At 47.8% G+C, this 27842-nt stretch overlaps 1 protein-coding gene across 1 annotated transcript; it reads left to right on the top strand.

The window, feature by feature from the left end:
- On the top strand, nucleotides 1-27549 carry fbxw4 (F-box and WD repeat domain containing 4). The gene is made up of 9 exons (XM_056609728.1): nucleotides 1-386; nucleotides 1324-1419; nucleotides 1595-1783; nucleotides 2082-2214; nucleotides 2838-2923; nucleotides 15197-15262; nucleotides 23857-23997; nucleotides 26336-26477; nucleotides 27083-27549. Exons 1-9 carry the CDS (start codon nucleotides 205-207, stop codon nucleotides 27218-27220), a joined length of 1173 nt encoding a protein of 390 aa, XP_056465703.1. The 5' UTR covers nucleotides 1-204; the 3' UTR covers nucleotides 27221-27549.
- The last annotated feature ends 293 nt before the right edge of the window (nucleotides 27550-27842 follow it).

The raw sequence follows: 27842 nt of genomic DNA, 5'->3' as shown, positions 1-27842 counted from the left end.
ACGTCATTACGTCACTAACGTGCACTACGTTCTTGTAATGGCTTCCTGTGTTTTATGTTTTGCAGCTCTCTGAAAGATGGAATATTGTTCACCAATTTTAAAACCTATTCATACAGATTATCGTAGGCGACATATTACACCGCCGCGAGTCAAATTTAGATTGTATCAAAAAAGACGAGACGCCTTTTCAAAACGATCATCACAATGCTTTCCAATTTACCAGAAGAGGTGCTGTACCAAATCTTGTCAAATTTGGACTACAAATCTCTGAGTCGCCTCTCTCAAGTTTGCAGAACTATTCATCAATTTGTAAACCGTGACGCTGTCTGGAGGAAAATTGCCAAAGAGTTGTTGAACACTGGAATCACTCGACATGGAAGAGACATGTAAGGAAAAGCGATCTCTGGCAGTCGAGTGACACATTGCCAATCGTTTGCGTTGCAATATTGGAAGCATGTCATGTTTTAATGCCCCCAATACCTCCATGCTATGTCTCCCCTAACCCGTTCACTTCATTAGCTTTATCATTTAATATTTCCATTGCACATTCACAACACACATAGTGCCATATTTCACACAGGATAATAAAGGTCCATTCAGTTCATCATAACACACGAAGGGCTTTTATAAACAGGGATGCAAAGCAGACATGCCAAAGATTGGAGAGAAATTTAACTAGTCACATGGGTGTTGGGTCTCATCTGTTTTACAGTACAGTGTCATCTTTAGTGTATTACTTGTTTCCTGTGTATTTCTTGACTGTGGCTATTGGCCACAGTCTGTATTCTTATTTGTCCATCTCTAGAAGGACTCTAGGTTCTGTGGGTTGGCTTTCCATTGGCAGAACACTCTGTCCGCCTGATAATAGGCACCAATCCACTTCAGTGTTTTCTAGCTAGGACAGAGCGAAAAACATAGACGCTAATCAAATCAGGCATCGCCTCACAAATAACATGCAAAGGGTAATGTAAATCCACTGGCCAAGAGCTCCGGGAATGCTTTCTTTAGGACTTAGCCCTTCTGAGACACAGAGAGAGAGAGAGAGAGAGAGACAGAAAGAGAGAGTCAGACACACACACACCGAGAGGAGAGAGGCTACCTCATACAATTTACGTGCATCACAAATGATGGGAAATTGGTCCAAATAGTGATTATATAAGCACCGTCTTCCTGTGAAAAATAATACAATTATTTATCAATTGTTGCTATACAATATATTTTTTATTATTCACCCATTTCCAAGCCCTATTGCATGCACCGTCATTATGGTACCTATTGCTTCTTCTTTTGCATTTTATCATTAACACATAGCTGTCCTTGCAGATATCCACATGTGCCCCTGAAGGAGAGGGTGAAGATGTCCCAAAACTGGTACAATGGAGTCTGCAAGATCGCCATTACCCTCAAGTGGAAGATAAAGTATGTTCTTTTCCCTCCATTATTTCCCGCAACCTTTTAATTTAACAGTCATGTAGTCATCTCATAAAAAACAAAAATAAATACTAGTACAAGTATTTAGCATGATACCCGACGCTCACCGCTCTTCATCATTTAAACTCTTCCTCTTCTTCTCCTCTGTGTCCTTGGTCCTCAGGCTGTTGCCATGGTTACAACTTGACGGTGACGCCCTCTTCCTGTCCCAGGCGGCGGAGATCGGGGCGTACCATCTGCGCCAGGACCGGGGGGGAAGGCACACGCGGAACCTGGTGGCGGTGTTCTCGGGCCACAGGGGGGACGTGTGTCGCTTCACGCTCACCGACTCTCATCTCATCAGCGGCGGAAGGTAGCCTGGCCGTCGCTCATCGCTTCGTTACTGTTGGTTATATTATTGGTTAACGAGTGATTTTGAACGGAAAACCAATGCGCTCAATGCCCTGCATGACTATAATTCAATTTCAGCTAAATAAGTTGATAAAAAACCTAAACGTTCTATATGCAAGTAACTAATATCTAGTCATTGAGTCTTCACGATTCAATATTATCCATATTCAAATATAATCAAGCATGGTGCAGTTAATATATATATATACAGTATGTATCCAATTAACATGAACAAATGATTCCTCATGTGTTTCCATCAGTGACGGTAAGATCCTGGTACACAACAGACGAGGCCACGGGCGTGTGGAGCTGCTGGGGCACAACCAAGAAGTGAACTGCCTGGACGCCAGAGGCGGACTTATCGTCAGCGGTTCCAGAGACCGTACGGCTCGGGTAAGATACGTCGATAGACCCCTAGGACGGGTTCACTGTAATGAAGATGTACCCTAATTAATTCTGTTATTTGGTGATTTGTTTTCCCCCTTCAGCAATTTACTAATGTCTTTCTAACCAGATTTTTTTATGGTAGGGGTAATCTAGTTGTTATGCTGTCTGACTACAAGCTGAAACGTTCTTGGTTCGAACCCAATTGTCCTTAACCTAACCTTCAGGCATCGTTGAGCATGAAACCTCCATAACCCCTATCTGCTCCATTAATGACATGTATCCAAATCCACAGTGATTCACATTTAGTTGAAGCGCATCATTAATGACTAAATAATAATGGTAGTTACTGTGAGACGTCAACCTTTTACAGCCAAGTGATCTTAACAGACTAATGTCAACATGAGTTTAGCAGTCCTCCACTATGACCACGAGCCACAAATGTCTGCCAGTTTGATTTCAGTTTGACCACAAGGCCTTGTGTGATTTTAAGTCGGCTGCGCTTCATGCTTTGGTACAAACAAAACGTGCAAATTAGTTGAGGATCAGCGCACAGACCCGTGGAAGTGTTTGATTTACATACATGGCACGCTAAATATGGGACGCTTTTCCTAAACAAATTCCTCTTGCAGATCTGGACCTCGTCTTCCTCTGTGCCCCGAGACACGGTTGCCCTGTATGACAGAGTGTGGTCTGTGGCCATCAGCCCTGCGTTGAGGTAGGCATCCCATCCAGCCCCTACTTGTGTTTAATTGTCTTTATTTATTTCATAATATTTATAATTTTTATTAATTTTAATAACGGTTGAAATATAGCTTCACAGGGAAGCTTAACACATGTTCAGTCTATCGGGATAGAAATTGAACCCCCCCCCCCCCCCAAAAAAAGGTAGTTCTCTACAACAGTAAGCAATAAATAGTTTTAAGTAACTCACAGTTTTTCCTTTAACCTACAGGCTAACTGTCTAGCTAATGATCAAACTGTGGTGTGCTAGCTAAACCAAGGTATTCCCATTTGATTGGCCTCTTTGTGAGGTCTTTGATTTCTCGCCCGTGTTCACACCTAATACAACAGTCTCACCAGGCGGTAACAGTATCCCTCTTTCATCACTCGTAACCAAGCAGAGAGGCAGGTGATCCGTCGTCTGTCTTCCCACAACACGTCCCCTAGCTCCCAGCATTGGTGGGTTTCTTTCCTACCGGGCGTTGCTAGTTATTAAAGCCATAAGCTAATGGATAACATGTGTAGGCCGGGGTCATTTCACAAAAAACAATATCAAGTATTTTCTTTAAAGTACAACTTGCTGAATTATTTTGAAATAAATAATTATTTCAGGTTTACAGTTAGGCTGTAAGACAACCTACGTACTGATACGGCCCCATCAGTTCAATTATATTTTTAATTTATTAAAACATTATTAATGTAACAATATTACGGTATATTCATAAAGGTGGGAAGAGAACTTCTTCAAACTCACTGATTTAAAGTTTAAAAAACATAAAACACCCAACTTAACTGACCCAATGCTGTAAAAACATCCAAAACGTGCCAACGCACTCCCACATAAAACAACACTGGTTATCCTGTCTTCATGGGGACCAGGAGAGTCTTCACAGAGATCAGAGAGGAATGGGGCGGATTATCCACGTCATTAATTCTTCTAATTTGTGGGCAGGGATAGCAGGCAGCCCCCTGGTCTCAGCCCATCTGAACCTCCCCACCCAGGAAGCCCCGTTCCCTGCTCCCCAGTAAACCAGTGGCCTGGTTAATTAAAAATCCTCTGGTGCCCAGGTGTCAACTCACTGATGAAGCTATTAAAACTCCAAAGCGTCCAGTCCACTCGACTCGCTACCCCCATGACTCTTTCCCTACAAACACATACCTTTGCCTACCATGTCCTACTTTGGGTGTTATACCATAGATCATGCAAGAGATGCCCTCACCCCTACCTGCTCGTTAATGACATGTACTGTATCTGAATTCGCTGGAATTGATAAAAAAAGGTACGGTATTGACTTCCCATACATTATTTTTCTTGTTTAGTAGCAGAATTTGTTGCATGAGAGAAAGAACCCCATGCTTAAATCTGTCTGCTTTTTGGTTTCTAAAATAATTTTAAATAACACTTTCCACCGTTTGTCAATGACTTCCCAGAATGCAGCTTTATATGACCTGAATTACGTTAACTATGACTTTTATGTACTAAACTATTAGATTACTTTACATGATGTATAGTCGCTTACAGTGATGATGTAATCTAGTAAAGCTTTGCTGGCGCTAAGACAACAACACAAAGTGGAGTGGGGCGGTGGTCAAGAGAAAAGTGGTGACACGTGCCTGAGCCCCTAGCCATGTGGCTAAGCGCTAGCGCATCATGCCGCAGGTTAAAGTTCATCTAAATCTCAAACATGCTGGCAAAGGTTGTCCAGTCGGCGGGTTGATGCACTCTCCAGATGTACTGCATCTTGAGACAATTAGGTGTCGTAATTCACTCACTTAACAGTTTGCCGCATTTGTTTACACCATGTGCTCCCTCGGGGGGCCAAGAAAAATGTGTTAACTGTGAAAAGAACAGTGTGGTCAAAATGTTTTCAGTTCAGGTCGACCTCAGGATGAATGGTATCTCACTTGAAGCGGCTTACGTTGCTCATGCTAGTGCGTTAGCATTGGCTAGGCCCCCAATGTCACAGATGTGAAGCTTCAGAAAAAGAAATAGCAGGCACATAAACCCAAGTAACACAAGGGAGCTCTCAGCTAGGTCTGTATTCCACAACGACATCATGTTCCTCCCAATCGTCTCCATATGTTGCATTGACCAATGCCCAATGATATGATAAAACCAAAGGTAGGGACAAAAACAGAGGCCGTGCAATATCAAACTAATAATATAAAAATAAATAAATCTAATAACAACAATTTTTAGATGAGCTTAAATTGGTGCCAAAGGTCTTTGTTTGGGGACATGATTGGCACGTGTAATTGTGTGCAAAGTGAACAATGGAGGAACAGAGTAAGAAGTCATGGATGTCCTGGATAGATGCTGATAATAATTGGGTAATTATTGTAATAGTTTCATACTCAGGAATTATTGTTTGTGCTCCCTTAATCAATCTTGGAGCCGATCTTACCAGTATCAGCATCGGTGTCAAGTAGTTAGTGGAGGGTTGCCGTCTGTTCCATGTTCAACAAAGCGGCGTATTGTTGTCAAGGAAACCCACCCTGTTTGATATCATCACCAAGACCTGAAAATTGACAGAATTTGCATGGCCTACTCCTTCTTTCCACCACACACACACACACACACACACACACACACACACACACACACACACACACACACACACACACACACACACACACACACACACACACACACACACACACGTTACTGTTGTGTACCTTGACCCCACTCAGATGCACATGCACACTACTTTTCTATAGCGCACACACATTTACAAGCACACATGTACAAGCTACTGTTGCGTACCTTGAACCCACTCACACACAGCAGCGCATAAACACACACCCACACACATCCACACACTGACACACCTCTCCCGACGCCCTCTGTTTCCATTTCTGTCCGCCCGGTGTGGTGGTGGAGATCATGTCAAGGTCTGATTATCTTTGTGTTGTGACTTGGTTGAGAAGGCCAAGGCTGGCCGGGCCCGTCCCTGGGGAACAGAGATCCATTTCATCAGTGGGCAGCCACCATGGCCTATTGTAAAATATAAATTCCCTGTCCACTCACTTTCTCAATCATCTCTCCACCGCCTGCACAGACGGTGTGGATGGTGCCTGGAATAGTATGTACTGAAATAGCACTGTGTAAGGTTAGTGTAATCTAAATTGAACAAAGGGAGACGGTATACAGCTCATACACTGTGGATTTAGACCTTTTAGATTGTCTTTTTGGCTGTTGGGTAGACCCCCAGAACAGATAAACAGTTTCTGTATTATTTTTGTCTATCTCTCTCGCACTCTTGCTTTCCTTTTCACGTTTCAAATTCTCTTTCTCTCTATGTATCTCTGTTTGTCACTTGCTCTCCCTCTCTCTCTTTCCCTTTCTCTCTCTCCCTCTTTCTCCCTCCCTCCTCCGACCTTCTGATCTCCAAGGAGCTAGAGGAGGGGTGGCCGACAGGAAGTCAGTGCAGGTGTTTAGCCAACAGGAAGTCAGTGCAGGTGTTCAGCTAATAGTTGACTCCAGAGTGTTTCCTGTTGACCGAAGGGGGCCCTTGGCCTGAAACAAGACCGGGCAGGTTACAGTGTGAGGGTCAGCCTCTGTGCGGCGGCTCCTTCCATTCGTCTCCAGAGTGCAGAGTCGCGGCTGATAGGGTTTCCTGCTAGCCGCTAGTCTTGGATTAGCAGCTAATGGCCGCTCGCTCGATCGCCCAGCGCGTCTAATGGCGATCTGGAGCAGAACTACCCGTGAGGGGGTAGGGTCCTCTAGGGAGGATGGAGATCTACTTACTTGGTACTTCAAATCAATTCCCATGTGTGTTTTGTAGTGTGTTTGGTACTGATGAGGTGTGGAGGGTGGGGAGAGGGTGGTCTCGTTGTAAAAAAATTACTAAGTAGTTCTTAGAGTTTTATATCTTGCATATTTCACCCCCCGAAGCTCCGACAGAGCGCGAGTCAGAATGCTGCAAAGCAAACATCCAAAACTCGATCCTAGTCTAAATTGACAATTTAGACCAACAACCTTGTTGCGTCGGGCTGTCATGAAGTACCCCTTGGGGTGCCTTGACCAAGCCAACGCCGTGTAGTTCGGAGCGAGTGGTGGCACCATGGGTGGGCAGGGGGGGGGCTGGCTTCATACTGTCCACTAGCACTAGCTAACGTAACGAAAGGAGGTCCTGTTGGAGGTCGGTAAAGGAAGAAGCTACCCTGAGGAGAGGTGAGGGGACTGGGAGTAGGGGGGAGGGTGTGTGTGTGTGTGTTGGGTTGGGGGGGGGGGGGGGGGGGGGGCTATGCTTCTTCTGCTGGTTTGTTTTGTCTAGAATTCCTCAAGCACAACTACAAAAGATGCTGCTGGGGCCCAAAGCGCTTTTGAAAGCTCCCGAGAAAAACACAAAAAAAAAAGGGGGTACACCATGATTGTTGGATAAACCAGCCCCAATTCACCACTTTCTCACCAACAACAGTGTGTGTGTGTGTGTGTGTGTTGGGGGCGGAGGGGTTGATGACCCCTGACCTCTAGTATCAAAGTACGACAACCCCCCCCCCCCCCATCCACCCTCCATCCCTCGACCCGGGTACGCCTCCCTGACCACAGAGGCTCTCCTCCACCACCACCACCACCACCATCCCCACCACCAACCTGCCACCCAACCCCTCAACTACACACTCCCAATCCCCCCCCCCCCACCCACCCACCCACCCACCCACCTCCCCGCCACCCCACTTAACCAGAAGAAAAAGGCTGAAATGCATGTCTTTTCTCTTTGGTCTCCCCTGGCTGGGCCGTCCCTGCGGCTCAGAAGTCAAGAATTCAATTAGTTAAAAAAAGGAGCGGAGAAGAAGGGGACGAGAGAAAAGAGAGAGGCAGCAACAATGCAGCAGCGAGGGCCGCTGTGAGCGTTCCCACACGCTACACACAGGGAGAGACGTCGGGCCCGCTCCGCAGGAGGCCGGAATAATCACAGCTCCTACGACTCAGGACCCGCTCATTACACACACACACACACACACACACACACACACACACACACACACACACACACACACACACACACACACACACACACACACACACATAGTCACACACACACACACACACACACACATAGTCACACACACACACACTGACACACTGACACACACACACACACTGACACGCACACACACTCGCGCATAGAGACATACACACACACACGTACACTCACATGCACAGAGACATTCTCACGCACACACAGTCACACGCACACACACGCGCAGAGACACATACACACACTCGCGCACAGAGGCACACACGCACACATACACACATAGAAAAATACAAGCACACACTTAAACAGATAAATACACATCAACACAGAACCTTTAACATTCTTTATGCTGACAGACCAGTGCACGCACACACATACACACACACCCATATACATTGCAGGCAGAGACATTCCCTCGGAAGAGAGACTCCGACATGCAGAGACTCCGACTATGCAGGCTCTTGCACCTCCCATGGTTTTACGTGCACTCACACACACACACACACATTCATATTGTGTTTGCAGTGTTTACCAAATATGTTTTCAGTCTTGACCCTATGTCCTCTGATGTTTGTCCTTGGTAAACGCACACAGACAAACACATTCAAACACACACATGCTCCTGGTAAAAAGACCCCTCATTCCTGGCGGACTAATGCAGGTGTTACTAGGTCTCAGGTGTGCAGGGAGAGTTTCCAACAGGCCTGATCATATGTTGTTATATGTTAAGAACAGACCTATCCCTAACCCCCCCCCCCCCCCCCCGCTCTCATTTATGATACTGCACTTTTTAAATGCAGAGCAGCCCATTCCAATACATAAAAAAGGACTGGGTCAATTCCTTTTATTTCACATTCCTCGGTGCGGAGAACAAATTGGATGGTATGATTTTGCCATGGTGTGTCTTGAGCGGCTTTGATATTTTGGACCCAACTACCCATCATGAGTAGTGATTAACCGATTTACTAAAATGCAGCCGACATGGTGATTTTTGCAACAAAAAAAAACTCAAACAGCAAGTGCCTGATTGACATGTCAAAAATAATATAGTTTGTTTTCTATTTTTATACAATGTAAAGATGTTTTGTGCAAAGGAGCATGTCTGTGAATCAGGCTATACGTTCCCCAGGTGCTCTTTGTTCGGGATGGGCATCTCTGTAGATCCTTCTTAGTTATTCTTTGGGTTATGCTAGCTAGCTAGCTAGCTAGCTAGCTAGCCAGCCGGCTTCTGGACCTGTGGGAGCGATGCGCTGTGGCGTGCTACGTTCCAGCCCGTTGGACACAGCGGTGTGTGTGTGTGTGTGTGTGTGTGTGTGTGTGTGTGTGTGTGTGTGTGTGTGTGTGTGTGTGTGTGTGTGTGTGTGTGTGTGTGTGTGTGTGTGTGTGTGTGTGTGTGTGTGGAATGTCCTGGTGACCCCAGACAGCGGGCACACAAACAGAAGCCAAAAGGGCCGAGGGGGGGGGGGGCGGGGGGTGGGAGGTGTTGGAGAGGAGGAGGGGTGGATTGCTGTTGGAAGGGATGAGTTTTCTGAGACTGTGTGTGTGTGTGCGTGTGTGAATTTCAGCCATAAAAGTATGTGTCGGGGAGGGAACACCAGTGTGTGTGTGTGTGTGTGTGTGCGGTGTGTGTTGTGTGTGTGAGAGTGTGTTTGCGCATGAGTGTGTACATATGACCGCCCATGCATATCGGTGTGTCAGAATGGATGGTGAGACAGACACAAAATGATAAAAACGGTGTGTGTGTGTGTGTGTGTGTGTCTTATGTGCGTCCCAGTGTCAGCGGGGGTCAGCCATCGCACCCCTCACCCTCGACCCTCCCCCCCTCCCCCTCCCCTCGCCCCCCTGCCAGCCTAGATATAAAAGCCCCGTAAGCCCTTTGAGCTGGGACATATTTAGAAAACAGATAAAAGCACTTTTTACAAACTGGATACACGGCGGGCACAATGCCGGGGTCAAGCACAACAAATTAACAGCCCCTTCTTTCTGACCGAGGAGCCCCGCGCAGGGGGGGGGCTCAGGGCCTGAATGGGGATGGGAGGGTGGGGAGATGGGGGGAGACTAGGGGAGCTGGTGGTGGTGGTGGTGGTGGTGCAGGGGCGGGGTGGGGGGGGGGGGGGGGGGGGGGAGCATCGCTAACCAGCCCCTGGAGACCAGAGGCCTGCACGGCTCAGCATTCCCAGAGCTAGGTTGCGGGCGGCTCTCTCTTAGCCATTCATAGGTAATTGGTTCTCTGGGGTCTTAGATAAATAGTGACTTACCTTCTATGTGTTTGTATTATTCTCTCCCCTCCTTTCTAATAGGAGCCTTGTTTGGAATTCCCTAATTCCAACAGATGGAGGGAGAGAAGAGAAAGAGAGAGAGAGAGGGAAAGAGGGAGAAAAAAGTTTGACTGCCATTCATAACTACTGTTCTATTGTGAAAGGCAAGAATGTTAGTTGTTGACCACACAGAGTTACAGGACAGGACAAAGTGAAGTACTGAGTTTCTTCTATCTTTCTGGTACTATTTCATTACCACCCGGTATTTTATAGTTTTTTCCACAGCTAAATGACAACTTCTATTTTAACTAAAGAATTTCAGATTTAGGTATCAGCAAGCTGACGGAAATTAGACATCCCAAACATTTGTATTTGTTTGGTTCATTTTCCAAAAAAATGCCACTTAAGCCATTGAAACGCATCTGGCATGTCCTGTTCCCAGTGTCGGAAATGAACACCTGCCACTAGCCAATGGCGGATGGATTTTACAATTTGACTGGCACAATAATTCAGGGTTATGTATTATGTATTATGTATGGCAGGTAAAAAGGATGTGTGACCCTGCCTGTCTCTGTAGGTACAGGTCCTTGGAGACAGAGACCTATACTCCATCTACTCCTTAATACCTACAGCGTTCCCAACCTGGATTTTAAAACTGGGTTTTCCAGTGTCGTTAGATGAGATGTTAGTGATTCACTACAAGTCCCTTGGGACAAAAGTACTAATTGGTAATGGATGCAAACATCAATCGTAGAGCCCTTGAGTGTAGCTTCGCTGGCCTAAAGAGGGTTAAGTCTTTTTTTATTATTGGTGTGATGAATTAAGGTGTGAGAGTGTTGAGGAGCAGGGTTAAGGAGTGGGAATGTGTTGCTAGTGGTTTTGGGGAGGAGTGTGTGTGTGTTTGTGTGTACAGGGTCAGTTTAGAGATAACCATATTGGCACTGTTGGACTCAACACCTAGTGGAGCCCTCTGCTTGTGTGACATAAACACATTACCGGTGGATTAGTACTGCTCCACTTGTGTGCAAGTGTATGGGTTAGTGCTTATGTGTTTCTGAGTATGTGTGTGTTGCTTGGATAAGTGTGTCTGTGTGTTTGTATGTGTTCCTGTCTGTCTGTGAATGCCCAGGGTGGGTGGGGGGGGGTGTGTGTGTGTGTGTGTGTGTGTGTGTGTGTGTGTGTGTGTGTGTGTGTGTGTGTGTCGGGCTGGGGGTCCCAGCAGGGGCTGAAATAGTTTGTGTGACCCTGCCACACAGACCCTTAGATAATACAACCAGCTGATGAGGTTACCCAAACGGCAGCCCAGACCCAGCGTGCTCCTAATGATGGAGAGAGAGAGAGAGAGAGAGAGAGAGAGAGAGAGAGAGAGAGAGAGAGAGAGAGAGGAGAGAGAGAGAGATAGAGAGAGAGAGATAGAGAGAGATGAGAGAGAGAGGAAGAGAGAGAGAGCCAGGGAGGGTGCGAGAGAGAGAGAGCCAGGGAGGGTGCGAGAGAGAGAGAGAGAGCCAGGGAGGGTGCGAGCGAGCGAGCCAGGGAGGGAGCGAGCGAGCCAGGGAGGGAGCGAGCGAGCGAGCCAGGGGGGGGGAGGGGGGGGAGAGAGAGAGAGAGAGAGAGAGAGAGCCAGGGAGGGGGAGGGGGGGAGAGAGAGAGAGAGAGAGAGAGAGCCAGGGAGAGAGAGCCAGGGAGGGAATGATATGGAGCAAGGAAGGAAGGGAGAGAGAGGAAGAGAGTGAGTAAGAGAGAGGCAGAGAGCCCGGGAATGATATGGAGGGAGGGAGAGCGAAAAGGAGGGAGTGGGGCGGGAAGGTGTAGTGAGGCACAGATGGGGGGGGGGGGAGAGCAGTGGGCGTGGGGGTTGAGTTTGACAAACATTTCCTGCATTCATGGGAATTCGTTGTGTGAGAAAATACACAGGGATGAATTTCATGTGTATTCTGAAAAAGTGGTTCTATGTTTTGTACAATAGTTTCTGAAGTGGGTTAGCCAAGATGTTTTCAGGCAATATGTTGTCTTACAGTATTATAATACTACTTGAGTATTAAGATGTATGAATATTCAGATTTCGGGGAAATGTATATGTTCCGTTTTTGAAAGAGAAGCCATCTTATTACAATTATATTGTTTGATAATGAGGAACTCTAATCCCAAATCCTTGACCCAAATCTCATCACTAGATTATTGCCAATACACAGCCATGGTTATTCTTTATTTTTTTCTTGCATGGTTGACCATGTGTGGGGGTTGAACAGTGTGGCGGTTGAATAGTGTGGCGGTACTCGTGCGGGGGCAAGAGACACCTTCCCGACATTAGGAGAGAGAGAGAGAGAGAGAGAGAGAGAGAGAGAGAGGAGAGGAGGGAGGGGAGGAGAGAGAGAGAGAAGAGAGAGAAGGAGAGAGAGAGAGAAGAGAGAGAGAGAGAGAGAGAGAGAGGAGGAGAGAGAGAGAGGAGGAGAGAGAGAGAGAGAGAGAGAGAGAGAGAGAGAGAGAGAGAGAGAGACTATGACATCAACTGTAATCAACCAAGGTGTCGAGGCCGGATCAGACCTTCATCGAGGTCGCCGGAGGAAGTAAACCGGAGCAGGGGGTCTGGGCGATGTTCCCTCCCTCCTCAAATCACGAGTTCACTCCATCACTCGATCACAGCGGTCTTCCCGCCTCGCCACTGACCTAACCTGGCCCATCTCGTCCCCCAGCACCAGGGGAACTGCTGAAGGGTGAGTGATGTGAGTAATGGAGAGTAATAGGGTCCGGCGAGCGAGTGTGACCGCGGCCCCTATTGTATCCTGTGTCAGCGGGGGTCAGAGGTCGCCCGCTGCGCGTACCCGTCCAGATCCAGCCCCAAACTGATTGGGTCGTAAATGAGTTTACCCAACACTAATTACTGGGGGCCTGCCAAACGGGCCGCACCGATTAACAGGCATGACAGCTGCCTCTGTTGCCTGGCTTGTCCCGCCCCCCCCCCCCCCCCCCCCCCCCCCCCCCCCCCCCCCCCCCCCCCCCCCCCCCCCCCCCCCCCCCCCCCCCCCCCCCCCCCCCCCCCCCCCCCCAACCGAAACACCCATCTTCGTCTCTCACTCTCTCGCTCTCTTTTCTTTTTTTCACCCGCACCTATCCCTCTCCCATCAGCCGCTCCTCGCCGCAATCCCCCCCCCCCCAGTGTCTCCACACTGCGCTGCACGTTCGGTTTGATCTCGGACACATTCGTGCTGATGCACAAGCTGGTTCCCATCTTGGTACTGTTTGATGAAAACTGTGGTGAATGGATCTGGTGGGCTCACTTTAACACTAGAATTAATCACCAGAATTTACGTAGAAATTCTGAAGAAATTGAGTCAGCGATCGGGTTGGTTGTAAACATAGGAGTAGAATCGGGTCAATTTGAATCAAAATGTGTTCAGGCGGTAAATGATGACCAAAATGATTTGGTGTAAATCACAGAAATGGTATCTTTATTAAACAACAAACCCTCATGTGCATTAAGCCTTTTTAAAAGGATGCATGAATCTGTCCCCTCGATCCACTACCATAATTGAGGAACCCACCTCCACTTCCAATCTGTTCTTTGTGTCATGGGAAGGAACTCCACCTTAGGTGACCTTTTTGGGTAATCCCAAGTGGATTTCCCCCTGGCACCATCATAGGGACCTTTCGGCAATCCTTGAGAAAGTGGCTAAAATAAAATGAAAAGCTGAACTCATTCAGGTGGCTGAATACTAACAATGCAACTGGTTAGGTCTACTTTGAATGTGTTAAATTCATATCAGCTTTGTTTGGATGAGCTAATGCCCTAAGTAGAGTTTGTTATTTTTAGCTTGTGAACTAAGAGTTTGGGTTAGGTTAGCTTGTTACTCTTTGTTTTTAGGATAATTTGGGGTAGATTAGTTTGTGTGTTTAGGATTATTTGCATCAGGTCAGTGCGTGACTTTAAAAGAGTTTGTGTCTTTAGAAGGGATGTGTTTTGCTAACTTTTGACTTGAGAGAAGTTTGGTTAGGTTCACTTATAACTCAAGAAAAGTTGTTATGTTAGCTTGGGACTTTAATAGAGTTTGTGTTAGGTCAGCCTTTGACTTTGGAAGAGCTGGTTAGGTTAGCTTTTGAATTTAAATAGTTTGTGTAAGGTTTGCTTGTCTCTTAATAAGAGATTTGGTTAGGTCAGCTTCTGACTTGAGAAAAGTTTGATTAGGCTAACTTTTCACTTAAAATTTACAGTTACAACCTGTTTTGAAGTTACAACCTGTTTTGAAGATATTTTGGGTTAGGAGAGCATATATTGCTCCTCCTTGTATTACGTTTTTCGTCAGAGTTCAATTTGATTCTATCTCCTTCGCCTCTAGGTCATTTTATCCTCACAGACTGACTCCCCCCCCCCCCCCCCACACACACACACACACACATCGGGGCCACAGCGCCTGCGTGGATGTGTCTTTGGTCCAGGGTGCCGACAAGCGCGTCACTTGTAGCCTTTCTCCCCTGTGTGTTAAATGGCGGGCCCTTCCCCCTGTCCATCAACCCCGTAGGAGGGCCTTAAGCCTCAAGACATTGGCCCGGCCCAACAGAAGCCCCCCTACCGGTACGGCACCGCGGGCCGCAGCTCCACCCTCCACATAGAGCCTTAGTGCCACCCCCCTCTACACCCACCCCCACTCTCACCCCTCTTTTACCTCTCCCTCCTCACCTCCCAGTGCATGGCATTCACCGCACATACCTAGGCTGCTAATTCCAACCTGCCCGGCCAATCATAGGAGCTCATGTGTGGTAACCCCCTCTTCAACTACCCCCCCCCACAAACAATGGACAGTGTTCATGGAAGGGACTCCACATGCAGGAGGGGGTCTGTGGTTTGTTTTTGTTTTTTTATTTTTGTTTGCTGGTGCTTTATGCTGGGATCAAAATGGTGAATGACAGCTTGTCAATATGCTAACGAGACAGTCACTACAACGTTTTACAAAGAATGAAAATATCCTCATGTGTACATTTTTGTCTTTGTGTGTGTGTGTGTGTGTGTGTGTGTGTGTACGTGTGTAGCTCCTTCGTCACGGGCACGGCGTGCTGCGAGAACTTCTCCCCGCTACGCGTCTGGGACGTGGAAAGGTGAGTGTCAGAGAGCCCCCCCCCCGCGACATAGTTCCACACACATAGTTCCACCACCTCCGAGCTTGGACCCCCTCGGGAGCCTCTGTTCAGCCGTAGTCTGTTCAGCTTACCCAGAGTAATGCCCTTTTTAAATACACATACAGCACACTTGAAGTGGAACCGTCGCATTCGGATATTTGCAAATATGAGAGAGTAGTGCTTTATAGTGCGCAACTCCGTTCCACTACACTTAACTACATCAACTCCATTCCCGGGAAACCAATTGCGGGAAAGTCGGTCCATTGACGTAAAGATCCAAACTCTTCTGAGGTTAATCCTGTAGGAATCCTTGAACAAGTGGCCTTACATCTGCTCCTTGATGACATGAATTCACTCTTTGCGGCTTTGGGTGAAACATTTTGGGTCTGCTTAATGAATAAATAGAATGCTTTCAGCATTGTTTGTTGTGATATTAGCTAAAACACTCCCGTGTTGAATCTCAGACTTGCATCTAAAACGGCTTCCGAAACTCTTTCGGTCGCCCCTGGTTGCCCATCTTTAGTTCTTCCTCATCGCCTCCTCTTGTTCCCCTCCTCCTGTTGTTCACCACCTCCTTTATGTCCTCTTCCATATCATCATTCTCTTCTTTATCCTCCCATTCCACCTTCCCGGGATTCACATGGTTGCGGAAGATTCCGGAACATTCTTGCGCTTTGTGGCGACAATACCAGCAATTAATGTTCCACAAAAGTCAGTTGGGTCCCGTATATTCAACAGTCAAACACCTCGACTACACGAGACGTCATGGTGGGCTTAAACCTGATACATCCCTGACAAGGCCGCGGTAATTCCCAGCTTTACCTGTGGCCAATCAAAAGGCTTCGACACGACACAGGGGCCCCACGCACTAAATGGGACGCTTCCTGTACTCAAAAAGACAGAGAAACCTGAGACAGGTGACAGAGAGAGGCAGAGAGAGAGAGAGAGTGGGGGAGGTAGACAGAAAGGGGAGAGAGATAGAGCGATGGAGGGAGAGATGTAGTTTGAAAGAGGGAGTGAGAGGTAGTGTGAAAGAGCGGGAGAGAGACTGAGGGTGAAGGAGGGAGAGAGCGGTACAGGCAAAGGGTGAGGGAGGTAGACTGATAGAAGGAGAGCACAGAATGAGGTAGAGAGGAACGACGAAAGGGACAGGGACAAAGGTAGAATGAAAAGGAGAGAAAGCAGCAGAATCAGAGAAATGTACTTATTTACATGTTGTCGCTGTGTTAATTTCTAAACAAGAAAAGTGGAAAAAGCCTGTCTCCCCTAACATTATACTGTGATAAATTTCAAAACCTTCTCCTTAGAGTTTTTTTGTTGTCATCAACCCATTCTCCTCCTACATGATAATCCCTTCACAAGCAGTTATCACAGACACACCACCATCACATCAACACACACACAACCTCACACGTTCCCCAACCGCTACCAGCATGGACCACCCCCCCCCCCCCCCCCCCCCCCCCCCCCCCACACACACACACACACACACACGCACACACACCCTTGCATTGAGACCGCATGCTCCCCTTTGAATCACGGCCCGATCTGAGCCTAGACATCACACAGCCCAGTGGTCCACCTGCACAGCAGCTCCACAACAACATCCCATACAAACAGCTGCCCCAGCAGAGCCCTCTTTAACAGCACCACAACAAGTGTCCCATCCGGGGACTGTTCCTGTGTCCCTTCTCCTGGCGGCTCTTTGTTGTTGTTGTTGTCTGCTGTGCTTCTTGTTGTTTGAGGTGAGACGTTGTGGAGAAACAGAGGATCTAAGCGGGTTACGATGACAGGACTTGTCCACGGAAAAACCCGAGAGAAAAATCCCGTCAAACAGAAATTGTGCGTGCATGTACAATTGACATGTTTTTAGGTAAAACCGTGGCTGTAGGTTGCAAGGGTTATATATTATAAATAGTAATTATTATAATTTATAATATTTCCTCATTTATTGTTTTGGATAAAGAAGTCTGCAAAAAGTTCATTAATATTACCAATAATATATGGCAAACAGATACCACATTTGTTGCAGTTAATAAACTTCAGACATTTTACCAAGTTTTTCTGTCTGGGTCTCGCAATTATGATGTGCTAGCTAACCATAGTTTTATCGCTAATCTATTTCTCTTTCCCAGTTCCCGCATGTTAGCTTATCACCTCATCTTATCATATATCATTTTTTATCTCCACCAACACAAGCGGGCGCTGTGTGTCACACACAGCTCATCATCCCTGAAGCGTTGCAACTGTTTGTGGCTTTCTTTCTGCACCACTTCCAGCAGCTGGACGATGGTTGTCGCTGTTCTTATCGGCCTCTTCCAGGGATGTGTCACTATGGTGTCCAGTTTCCAATCTCAAGATTAGATGTGTGTCTGGAAAACAAGTTAGAAACTCTTCCCATTGTCTGCTGAACAAGTCACACGATGAACAAATCATCATTTGTTCATCTTTGTCGTCGGATAAATCAGCCCCTTCTTCTGGTCGGCACACATTTTTCTTTCAAATCAGAAAGTTAAACCTCCTAATTCATTACGGTCCGCTCACTATTTCTTCTCATAATACCGACTCCCCTCCCTTTCCATTTACAAATCGCCTTCTCTTTGTTGACCCTGAAAAGTGTTGCCGTGCAAATCGGGGGGCAAAGGCAGAAGAAAAGAGGAGGGCCCCATAGTGACCAGGAGCCCATTCAGCCCCTGACTCTTTGATTTTGATTTCATTTAACACATTTTTCCCCTCTACCTTCCCACTTCCCACCCCACTGACTAGCCCCCCGCCCCCCCTCCTCCCCCTCCAGTGCAATTAATACTGTGTCTCATCTTCGGCACAAAGCAGCCCTCTGATCAGCCATACGAGATGGGAGTGTGGGTGGGAGTCAGGGCGGGCGGGCGGGGGGGCGTCGGGGGTTACAGAGAGAGGACCCCACACCAGCAGCACCTTTCGGACTGCCACCCAACTTTTCAGGCCGCCTTCGCTCATGGCTAAACACAAGAGAGAGGGGGGGGGGGGGGTGTATGGGGCGAGACAAAACCTGCATCAAAGTGGAAACGTCCCCAACCGTCACTCCTGACTCCCAAGATTCCCCCCTCGGTCCCCTTTCACAAACCCCAATTCTTTTCTCCCGTCTAATGGCCTGGGTGGAGATTCCTGGCATTCCTGTCTGCCACTGTGTGTGTGTGTGTGTGTGTGTGTGTGTGTGTGTGTGTGTGTGTGTGTGTGTGTGTGTGTGTGTGTGTGTGTGTGTGTGTGTGTGTGTGTGTGTGTGTGTGTGGGACTGTCTTTGTGTGTGTACCTGCATGCACCGGTCATTGTGGACAGGTCTCTCTCTCTCTCTCTCTCTACCTCTCTCTCTACCTCTCCCTATCTCTACCTCTACCTCTCTGCCCGTAAACCCCCTTTGCGTGCCCATGCTTGTGGGGACGTACCTTTGTGGGGACGAAGTGCTCCAGGGGCTCCGTCACTCTGGGATGCTAAGGCAGTGTTCCCCTGGGAGATTGCTGCCTTGTGAGTTTATGATATTTGATGGGGCATTTCATTTTAGGCATTTTGGGTCCTTATCATGACCAAACTACTATTAACTACTAACACTGGGAAATTGATATTAGAGCTTGACATGTTATTGCATATTAATTGCTTAGTATTTAGTAATGTAAAAGCCTCCGTAATTAAATTATTAAATTATTATTAAAACAAAATATGCGTGAAAAGTGTTATACTCAGCAATTGGTTAATATTGTTTTGAATACCCAGTAGGCGCCGCAGAATATTAACATAATGGATCATCTTTTGATTTCAATAATAATATCGGGCTACATATAATCGAAAAAGTTTTTTTCATAATCAGTCGGCCATAATTTAAATGACACCAGATGTTGTTGGGGTTAAAGTGACATGTGGGGAAGCAGATCCGCAACAACCTTAAGAACTTATGGTCCTGATAATTAATTTCTGACCTAAAAGCGGAGTCAAGGGTCAAGCAGGTTGGGAACCACTGGGCTGGGGATGGTGTAAGTGGCTCCTGGCCCCTGGCTCCTTTCTGTTTGTTTTAGGTGCTGAAAACCCCTGCATGGGGTCCCTATTCTCCACCTGTCTGATTCCCCCAGTACGTCCCCAGGGCTCCTCAGCTTGGAGCTCAGACTTAGTCTTTATAAGGGCCCCACCGACAACTGCTGTTACAATTAAACACACGCACTGAGAAAGACACAGGCAGACACATGCACGCACACACATACGCAACATGCATGAACACAGCCACACACACACACACACACACACACACACACACACACACACACACACACACACACACACACACACACACACACACACACACACACATCAACACACTCACCCAATAACCAATGCTGCTGTTACAATAAAACATAATAAATGAGAGACACACACATATACACATGCCAACCACTGCTGTTGCAATGAAACACACACACACACACACACACACACACACACACACACACACACACACACACACACACACACACACAGACACAGAAAGACACAGAGACACACACACTCACACACAGACACAGACACAGACACAGACACAGACACACACACAGCCACTGGCAGAGACTCACACTGCTATTCTTTGCCAGTCCCAGACTTAAGAAGAGAATGCCTCCAACCTCTCCTCTTTTATTTTGAAGTCACTCAATTCATTCATGATTTATTTCACTGTGTGTGTGCGTTTGTGCATGTGTGTGCGTGTTGTGCCTGTGTGTGTGTGTGTGTGGCCCCTAAAGTGAGACCAGACAGGCTTAAAGCAGGACTTACACCCTGTATGTGGCCCCTTCATAACAATCAGTAAGTCTGTGCCCCCTCTGGGGCGGTCAGTATACTCACCTCAATGCAATCACACAGGAACAGCCCTCGTTTTTTGTAATCCACTGGTCTTCGCCTGGAATTTAGTCCTGACTTGATTGGCTAAGTAGCTGAAGTGTGTGTGTGTGTGTGTGTGTGTGTGTGTGTGTGTGTGTGTGTGTGTGTGTGTGTGTGTGTGTGTGTGTGTGTGTGTGTGTGTGTGTGTGTGTGTGTGTGTGTGTGTGTGTGTGTGTGTGTTGATGCTTGCTTGCGTACGTTTGTGTGTTTTTGTGTGGAGTCCACACACGCAGTCCAGGCATACATGTATAGGTGCATGCTGCTTGTTCAGTGTTTATTGTGTGTCCTTCGTTCCACTGCAGCTATATGCATGTCCTACTTCCACACTGCAGCACCAACCTTGCACTGTAGTAGTAGTAGTAGCAGTAGTAGTAGTGGCGGTAAAATAACTCCTAATCAATCATGTGAGGGAAATGCAATTGTCGCAGCAGAAAATTCCAGCCTAGAAATAGAAGTGGAAGTACTGCAAATGAAGCCAGGCTCACAGTAACATTCAGATGGGACAACACGTACACGTTGGGTTGGCAGACTGGTAGAAGAAGTAGCAGAGAGGTAGTCTGGGTTGTTGAGGTGGTACGTAGCACACGTACCCCAGGGGAAACGTAACAGGGACTTCCCCCTCTCTTCTTTTCCTTCTTCTTCTTCTTCTTCTTCTTCTTCTCCCCTGCCTTCCCGCTGCATGCCCTAGGTCTTTCCTCCCGAGCTATACTGTCCATGTGATGTCTTTAGCAGCCCGACCCCATCCCAGGGGCCCTTACTCTTCTCAGCCCGCGACCTTTCTACCCCCCCCGCGCCCCCCCTCTCCGGCTTGTCCAAACGTTGGACGCGAGTCTCCGCGGCACGCCTTGGCGTTTTAACCGACCCCAGAAATGAATAAGCAAACACAAACAAACAAAGCTAACCCTTTTTTATAACCCCCAGCCAGGTTTTTACTGCTCCTAAGATCTACAGAGCGGATCCCAGTGAAGAACCAAATGTTGTTCAGTGATCCGCCAGCTGCCCCAGTGTTCATGGAGCACGTTGAGGAGCGTTATCAGTGAGGCCTTTTTGCGTGGCATCCAGTCCTCGTAAATACCTTGAGAGGGCCAGGGGCGGCTGAGGGCTAGGACCACACAGGCCACGGCCCACCAGCCCGGAGGGTGCGGTGCAGCAAGGAGCAGTACCCAACCCCTTGCTGTAATACCGAGGGCCCACTTCCCTCGGTGACCATCTACAGTGGAGGGTCTTGCCTCTTGCCATCCTTAAATCATGGGATTCGGAACTGAGCTCTCATTAAATAATACATGCTGTTTTGTATCCATCCGTCCATTTTGGTGTACACTTAACCAAAATGAGGCTTGCAGGTGCCATCACGAGGAAGGATAGACAAACAAGCACTCCTCGGGTTCCTGTTAACTATAATAAAGGAGTATAGATGGCTGATATGGGTTTCAAACTCCATGTTTCATTTAACTAAAAGTTGAAACTTGATAAATTGGTAAAAAAATGACACAAAACGGCATCGAGTTTGTAGGTATACAGCGTCTGTCTACTGCCGTACACCGGTGTTGGCGTTCTGCACCTGGCGACCGTACAGTAGGTGTGTTCCCCCTGGCTATGACTCGTACAGGTGACTATGCGGCTCAGCCCTCCCCTGCCTGTATGACGCTCTACAGTCAGGTATGCGTGAGGCCCGATCTCAGGTATTCGCCCGCCGCAAACCCAGACGTGCCATGAAGCCGATGGTCAGAGGGCGAAGAAAAGAACAAATAAACAAATCAAAAGATGGCTGTCATTCTGACAGATTATACGCTTTCCACCCGTCGTCCTGTAATCACGGGCGGCTCCATAAAAGACAGTGACCTAACAATTTTCCCCAATCCCTGCTGTTTTTGCTCCCTGCGCCGGCCCGTCAAACAAGTAGTGTTATGATCTTAGAACATCCCCCGGCGCAGATGTCAGGGCTGTTATAATGGGGGGAAAAAGCTTGCTCCTCAGTGTTTTTGACAGTGGTTGACCCTTTCTTTGCTTGCTCGTTCAGAAACGTTACAACATAATCGTTCATATCTTCAATCATCCATCCGTCATTCATCATTAAGACGATATGAATTGCCTGTGTTGTGTGCGATCCAGTCGAGACGTCGTTAATTCATTATAAATGAACCGTGTTCGTATCGCCCTCTTGGATCGAATGAGTTTCCCTTTGTCCAGCATGTGCTAAGCCTCTTGGCTCTAGCAGTAGAGGGTAGGGGGTGTGAGCGCTGGTGGTGGTGGGGTCAGGGGGGGGGTGCTTGTGGTGGTGGTAAGGGGTCGCTACCCCACACACAGACACAGACTGAGCCCCTCATCATGGACTCCCCGTTGGCCCGGGCTTTAGTCATGAGACCCTGGTACTGGGAAAGCTCTCACCCAATAAGGCGCCCCGCGGGGAAGGCTCTGGACCAATAAGAAGCCCCCCTGCGGGTAAGACCAGGGGATTACCAGCCTGCCCTCCAGGGATCGGCCTCCAGGGCGACAGGGGAGGGGCGCGACTACGCCGGGATCCCCGGGCGCCCGGTCGCCATGGCCGGCAGCTTCCTCTAAATGGTTGCTAGGGGGCAGGTATCACGGGCACGGAGGGAATTAAACAGCAACAAAGAGATAGTTATTCTGCCATAATCCAGAGCCACGGTGCAAGAGTTGCTCTGTGGCGGGAGGGAGGAGAGGAGAGACCTGCAGGGGGAGAAAACACTGTGATCACAAGAGCATGGCGCACACTGCACGGGTCACGTAGTCACACACACTCACACGCACACTCGCACGTTTGCATACAAAAACAGGCTGCGTGCACACAAATACGCACTGGTCCCGATCACACACACGGGGCCCATACAAACGCGGGTCACATACACTCGCGTACACTGGTTGATTACCCGCACACGGGTCACATGCACACACACACAGGTCGCATACACACACACAAACATACACACTTACGCACAAAGCTAGGAGCGCTAACTTTCCTTTCACCACTTCAAGAATTTCCTCTTAATAATTAATCACTCTATACCAATAGATCTAATGGATCATCTGCTGGTTGGGAAGGAAATATTTTTAAGGATTGAAGCGCATCAAACTGAAACTAATTCAAATACAAAACGCGTCCTCTTAACCTCAAGTTTACCTGTTGAAACCCACATTATCATATCATTATACCACAGCCTTGTTGAATACTTGATCCTGGGTTGATCCGGTAACTTTGCAAGGGAGTGCATCAACGGGTCACCCTGCCTTTTTAAAAATTCTGAATCAACGCCATATAGAACCTTGTGCAGTCCTCAAATCTTAAGCATATCTTAACTCTCTTGTCTCTCTGTCAAGCTCCCCCTCTCCTCCTCATCCTCTCTCCCCCCCTGTCTGTCTGTTCCTCTCCACTGCTTATTTTCATTTTATATTTGACTGTCGAGTCCTCAGATGCTCTTAGTCAAAGCGCCTCGGGGTGAATTTAGCTGCACGTCATTAAGCAGCAGGTAGGGGCTGAGTCCACCCGCTCAAGGATGTGGAAGACGTGGACTCTCGGGGGGCCCTTTTGGTCAGGGAAATCCAAACACACCGTCACCCCCTACACTGCGCTCTCCTCCCCGCCGGCCCCCCTGTCTCCGTCCTCCTCGCTCCTTCTCCTGGGGGTTAACGCCGTGTTTCCCTCCCTCCCTGTGCAGCTGTGAGTGTGTGAGCAGCCTGGGGGAGGAGTTCCGCCGCGGGGCGGGGGTGCTGGACATGGTGTTCGAGACCCCCCATCAGCTGTACACCTGCGGCTACGACACCTACATCCGCCTGTGGGACCTTCGCCTCAGCCCCAGGTAGAGCCCCAACCCCACACATAGCTCCTTGTGATTTTCTTTTGTGCATAATGTCAGATTTATAGAAATATGATTTTAGGTTTAAAATGTGCTTATTTTGTGCATAATGTGAGCTGTATTAATTTATGATTTATGGTTCGTCATTTGCATAATGTCGGATACATGAATTCATGATTTCGGGTTCATCACCATTCGTGAGCTTGAGGCTGAAACAGGGACAGAAAGCCGGGTCACCCGCCTGGTTTGTATAGAGCAGCTGTGTACCTTTGGGCTGCTGCTGCTGTGGCTGCACTACTCTGCCCCCTAGGTGTGTCTTATCTTCATGTGATTGTACTCGTACACACAATCCTGCCCGGTCCATCCACTGTTAATAAAGAATATCTCCAGAGTGTAGGACTTTGGTAATGGACAACACTACGTGCACATTGACTTCTTATCGTTATAATTACAAGACATAGGCTGTTGTTTCCCGAACAGAAAAAAAGTGTTTCCACAGAGAACTAGTGTGGGGTTCGCCAGCAATTGTAGGAAGATGTGCGTTCATATTGTTAATTAATCCATCTAGAGATGCAACGCGGGACACTTTTTCCTTTTCTGGGTCGATCAGGCAACATTTGTGCCGCTTCAAAAAAAGATTGTATGGAACATTTTTGTCGCTGGTGGGGCACCGTAGAACGACTTATTATTTCGGGATTCAGGGGGGCGGCGGGGGGTGGTGAGGGGTATATCTAAGCGAGGAAGAGGACGGAGGGAGGGAGGAAGGGGGGGGGGTCATTCAAGTAAGACAAATAAGAGCTGATTGGTAGATGGCTCTGGGGAGTTTGTGGGGGGGAGGGGCTGGGGGTGGAGGTAGGCAGAAGGGGGTACCTCTTTAGACATCAATAATTCACAGACCAAAACCAAGGCCGTCCTGAAGGGATGAGTGGGGGGGCGGGGGTCTGAGGGTCAGTGCCACAAGGTAGCGGTCGTCTGGAAGTCAGGGACCGGCCCAGAGTCTTCTGGACCAATCCATACGCCCGCTGAGTCAATCAAAAGAGTCTCTGAGCCAATGAGTGTGAACTAATGTGATCCGGGGGAGATTAACTAATAGACAGTGAGAAGATCGTGATCACTGCACCACTAAGACAGTGTGAGCCCGAAGAGCTTATGTACCTCATCTACAAAACCAACAGGGACAACAGAAACAAAGACCATGTGATTATCTGGTCCAAACTATTAACTAGAAACTATTTGGCATATACGGTTAGACATTGGTGTGGTGGCAGACTTTGCAACTGTGTGTGTGTGTGTGTGTGTGTGTGTGTGTGTGTGTGTGTGTGTGTGTGTGTGTGTGTGTGTGTGTGTGTGTGTGTGTGTGTGTGTGTGTGTGTGTGTGTGTGTGTGTGTGTGTGTGTGTGTGTGTGTGTGTATATTCTTTATCTCTAAAGGACACAATGTTGGTAAGTGACCTTACCTTGGCTGGATGGCTAAAATTAGGGTGTGCACTTTTATTGTGTGTGTGTGTGTGTGTGTGTGTGTGTGTGTGTGTGTGTGTGTGTGTGTGTGTGTGTGTGTGTGTGTGTGTGTGTGTGTGTGTGTGTGTGTGTGTGTGTGTGTGTGTGTGTGTGTGTGTGTGTGTGTGTGTGTCCAGACATCTCTGCAGCCCTGCTGTCTACCACCGGCTCCCCCCTCCATCACTTATTGATGAACCTACTCTAATGGAGGATCGATCTCTCCCCCCCTCCTACCTCCTCACCCCCCCCCTCAACTTGACCGCAACCACCTCATCCGCTTCAGCCTGGACTGTCACTAACCCTGACACACACACACGAATACACACACACACACACAAACACAGGCACACACACACACACACACACAGGCACACACAAACACTTGTCTACAACTGAACAAGAGATGGTGATCCACAATGGTCAACAAACACCTGCACAGCGTGCACTCCCACTAGTATTGCGCAGAAAGAAATGCAGGGAAAATGGACAGTGCTGTATCATGTCACAGCTACAGTATACGGCAAATATACTTCCATCCAGAGCTGGAGCTTAAGATCAACTTGCAGGCTGAACCTATGAAACTTGCATTATTTTTTCTAGGGGACCCCTTTATATGTCGTTTTTAGTTGTCTCTTTAATGTTAAATATGACAACTACCTGATAATGCAGTGGCCCATCAGTCCTGCGGATGCTAGGCTCCTCCACCTCCTTGGTTGAAAGGCTCTACTTGCTGTTCACCGGCATATAGATGAATCCTAAGGGACGAGCACCTGCATGTTGCTCTTTAAGACATCGGGCCATGTATAAGCCGGACGTCCTCTGATTGGTCTGCTGCTCCCCGACAGGAAGTGTGTGATGGAGTGGGAGGAGCCTCACGACAGCGCCCTCTACTGCCTCCAGACGGATGGGAACCACATGATCGCCAGTGGCTCCTCCTACTACGGCGTGGTGCGCCTCTGGGACAAACGGCAGAGCAAGTGTCTGAAGGTACGAGTTTGTGTTTGTGTGTCTGCGTGTTTGTCTGTTGCCGGTTGTCCCACTCTCAGTTAGACAAGTAGATGTCTTCCTGTTAGATCCACTGAAAGATCTAAACATATCATAGGTCCTGGACAAAATAGGGATCTTCAAAGAAATCCACAACGCTATAATTAGTCAAGAACTGTTTGTCACTAGGGGTGACCTGATAGACCATGTAAACGCGATCATGAGTGTACATGGGTTTGTTCGTCCCTCACCTGGATAACGACCTTAAAGGTGACATATTATACCACCAGGTGTGAGTGTGATTAGCCATCACAAGCCGTTGTGAAAATCGACCTCTTCTGACATCACAAGTGGGCGAGTCCACCTAGATGTGTGCTGGATAGATCAGTCTACCAGCCTACCCAGTGGACTGTAGCAAGCGTTGCTCATCTATCCGTCATGCCTACTTTAAAACGGCTTGTAATGGCTAATCACACTCCCGCCCGGTGGTGTAATACGTCACCTTTATCCTTGGTTTACTCTGCACAAGCGGGTTTCTCCGTGCATGTAATCGAACTCCCTCCTCACCCCCCCTCTTCATCATGACCCCCCCCCCTCCCTGGGCGCAGTACTTCCAGCTGACCACGGACCGGGTGAGCAGCCCCGTCTACTGCCTGAGGTTCTCCAGCTCTCACCTGTACGCCGCCATCGCCACCGCCCTCCACGCGCTGGACTTCAGACGCAACGCCCAGGACCTGCTCTGCTGACCCCCACCCACCCACCCACCCATGTCCCAGCAGCGCTCTGATAAAGATTTATATTTTTTTGGAAGTCCTACACTTTTCACGGATAGGTTTGGGATGAATTGTAGTTTTTTAACAGAGACGTGTTTTATTGTTTGAAGCATGTTTGAAAAGGAATATGTGACTCCTGCCTTTTTTAAGACATGTGTATTAAAAAGGTTCTCGAAATTGTTGCGCTTGTTGTTAGTTTGTCCGTTTCATTTCAGAATCTATCTCTTATCAGGTGTCAACATGAAAGACATTCAATTCTATATGATACATACCTCTCTTAGTATTCAAAGTGGGATTGATATCGAGAGCTGCATAGGGCAGATTGTGTTGGACAAAATATGACATACATGGATGGACTAGTGGTTCTGGGGTCGAAACTCAATGTCCCCTCAAGAATGGCTACATATATTGACCTGTATCATAAAAAAACACTTAATCAAAATCATAAAAGCATTACCAAATAATAAAATATAAAACAGGGGGAACTACTAGATCAGTGTATTCTATTTATTAATCCGTTTGATCATTTAGAAACGGTTGAGGCCCATTGAAGGGCCATTCACTTGGGGCCCTTGAGCTGTGATGTCATCATGGA

This window comes from Gadus chalcogrammus, chromosome 15 (assembly GCF_026213295.1).
Source record: "Gadus chalcogrammus isolate NIFS_2021 chromosome 15, NIFS_Gcha_1.0, whole genome shotgun sequence".
Taxonomy (NCBI): Eukaryota; Metazoa; Chordata; class Actinopteri; order Gadiformes; family Gadidae; genus Gadus; species Gadus chalcogrammus.
This window is presented reverse-complemented; position numbering and strand designations above follow the sequence as displayed.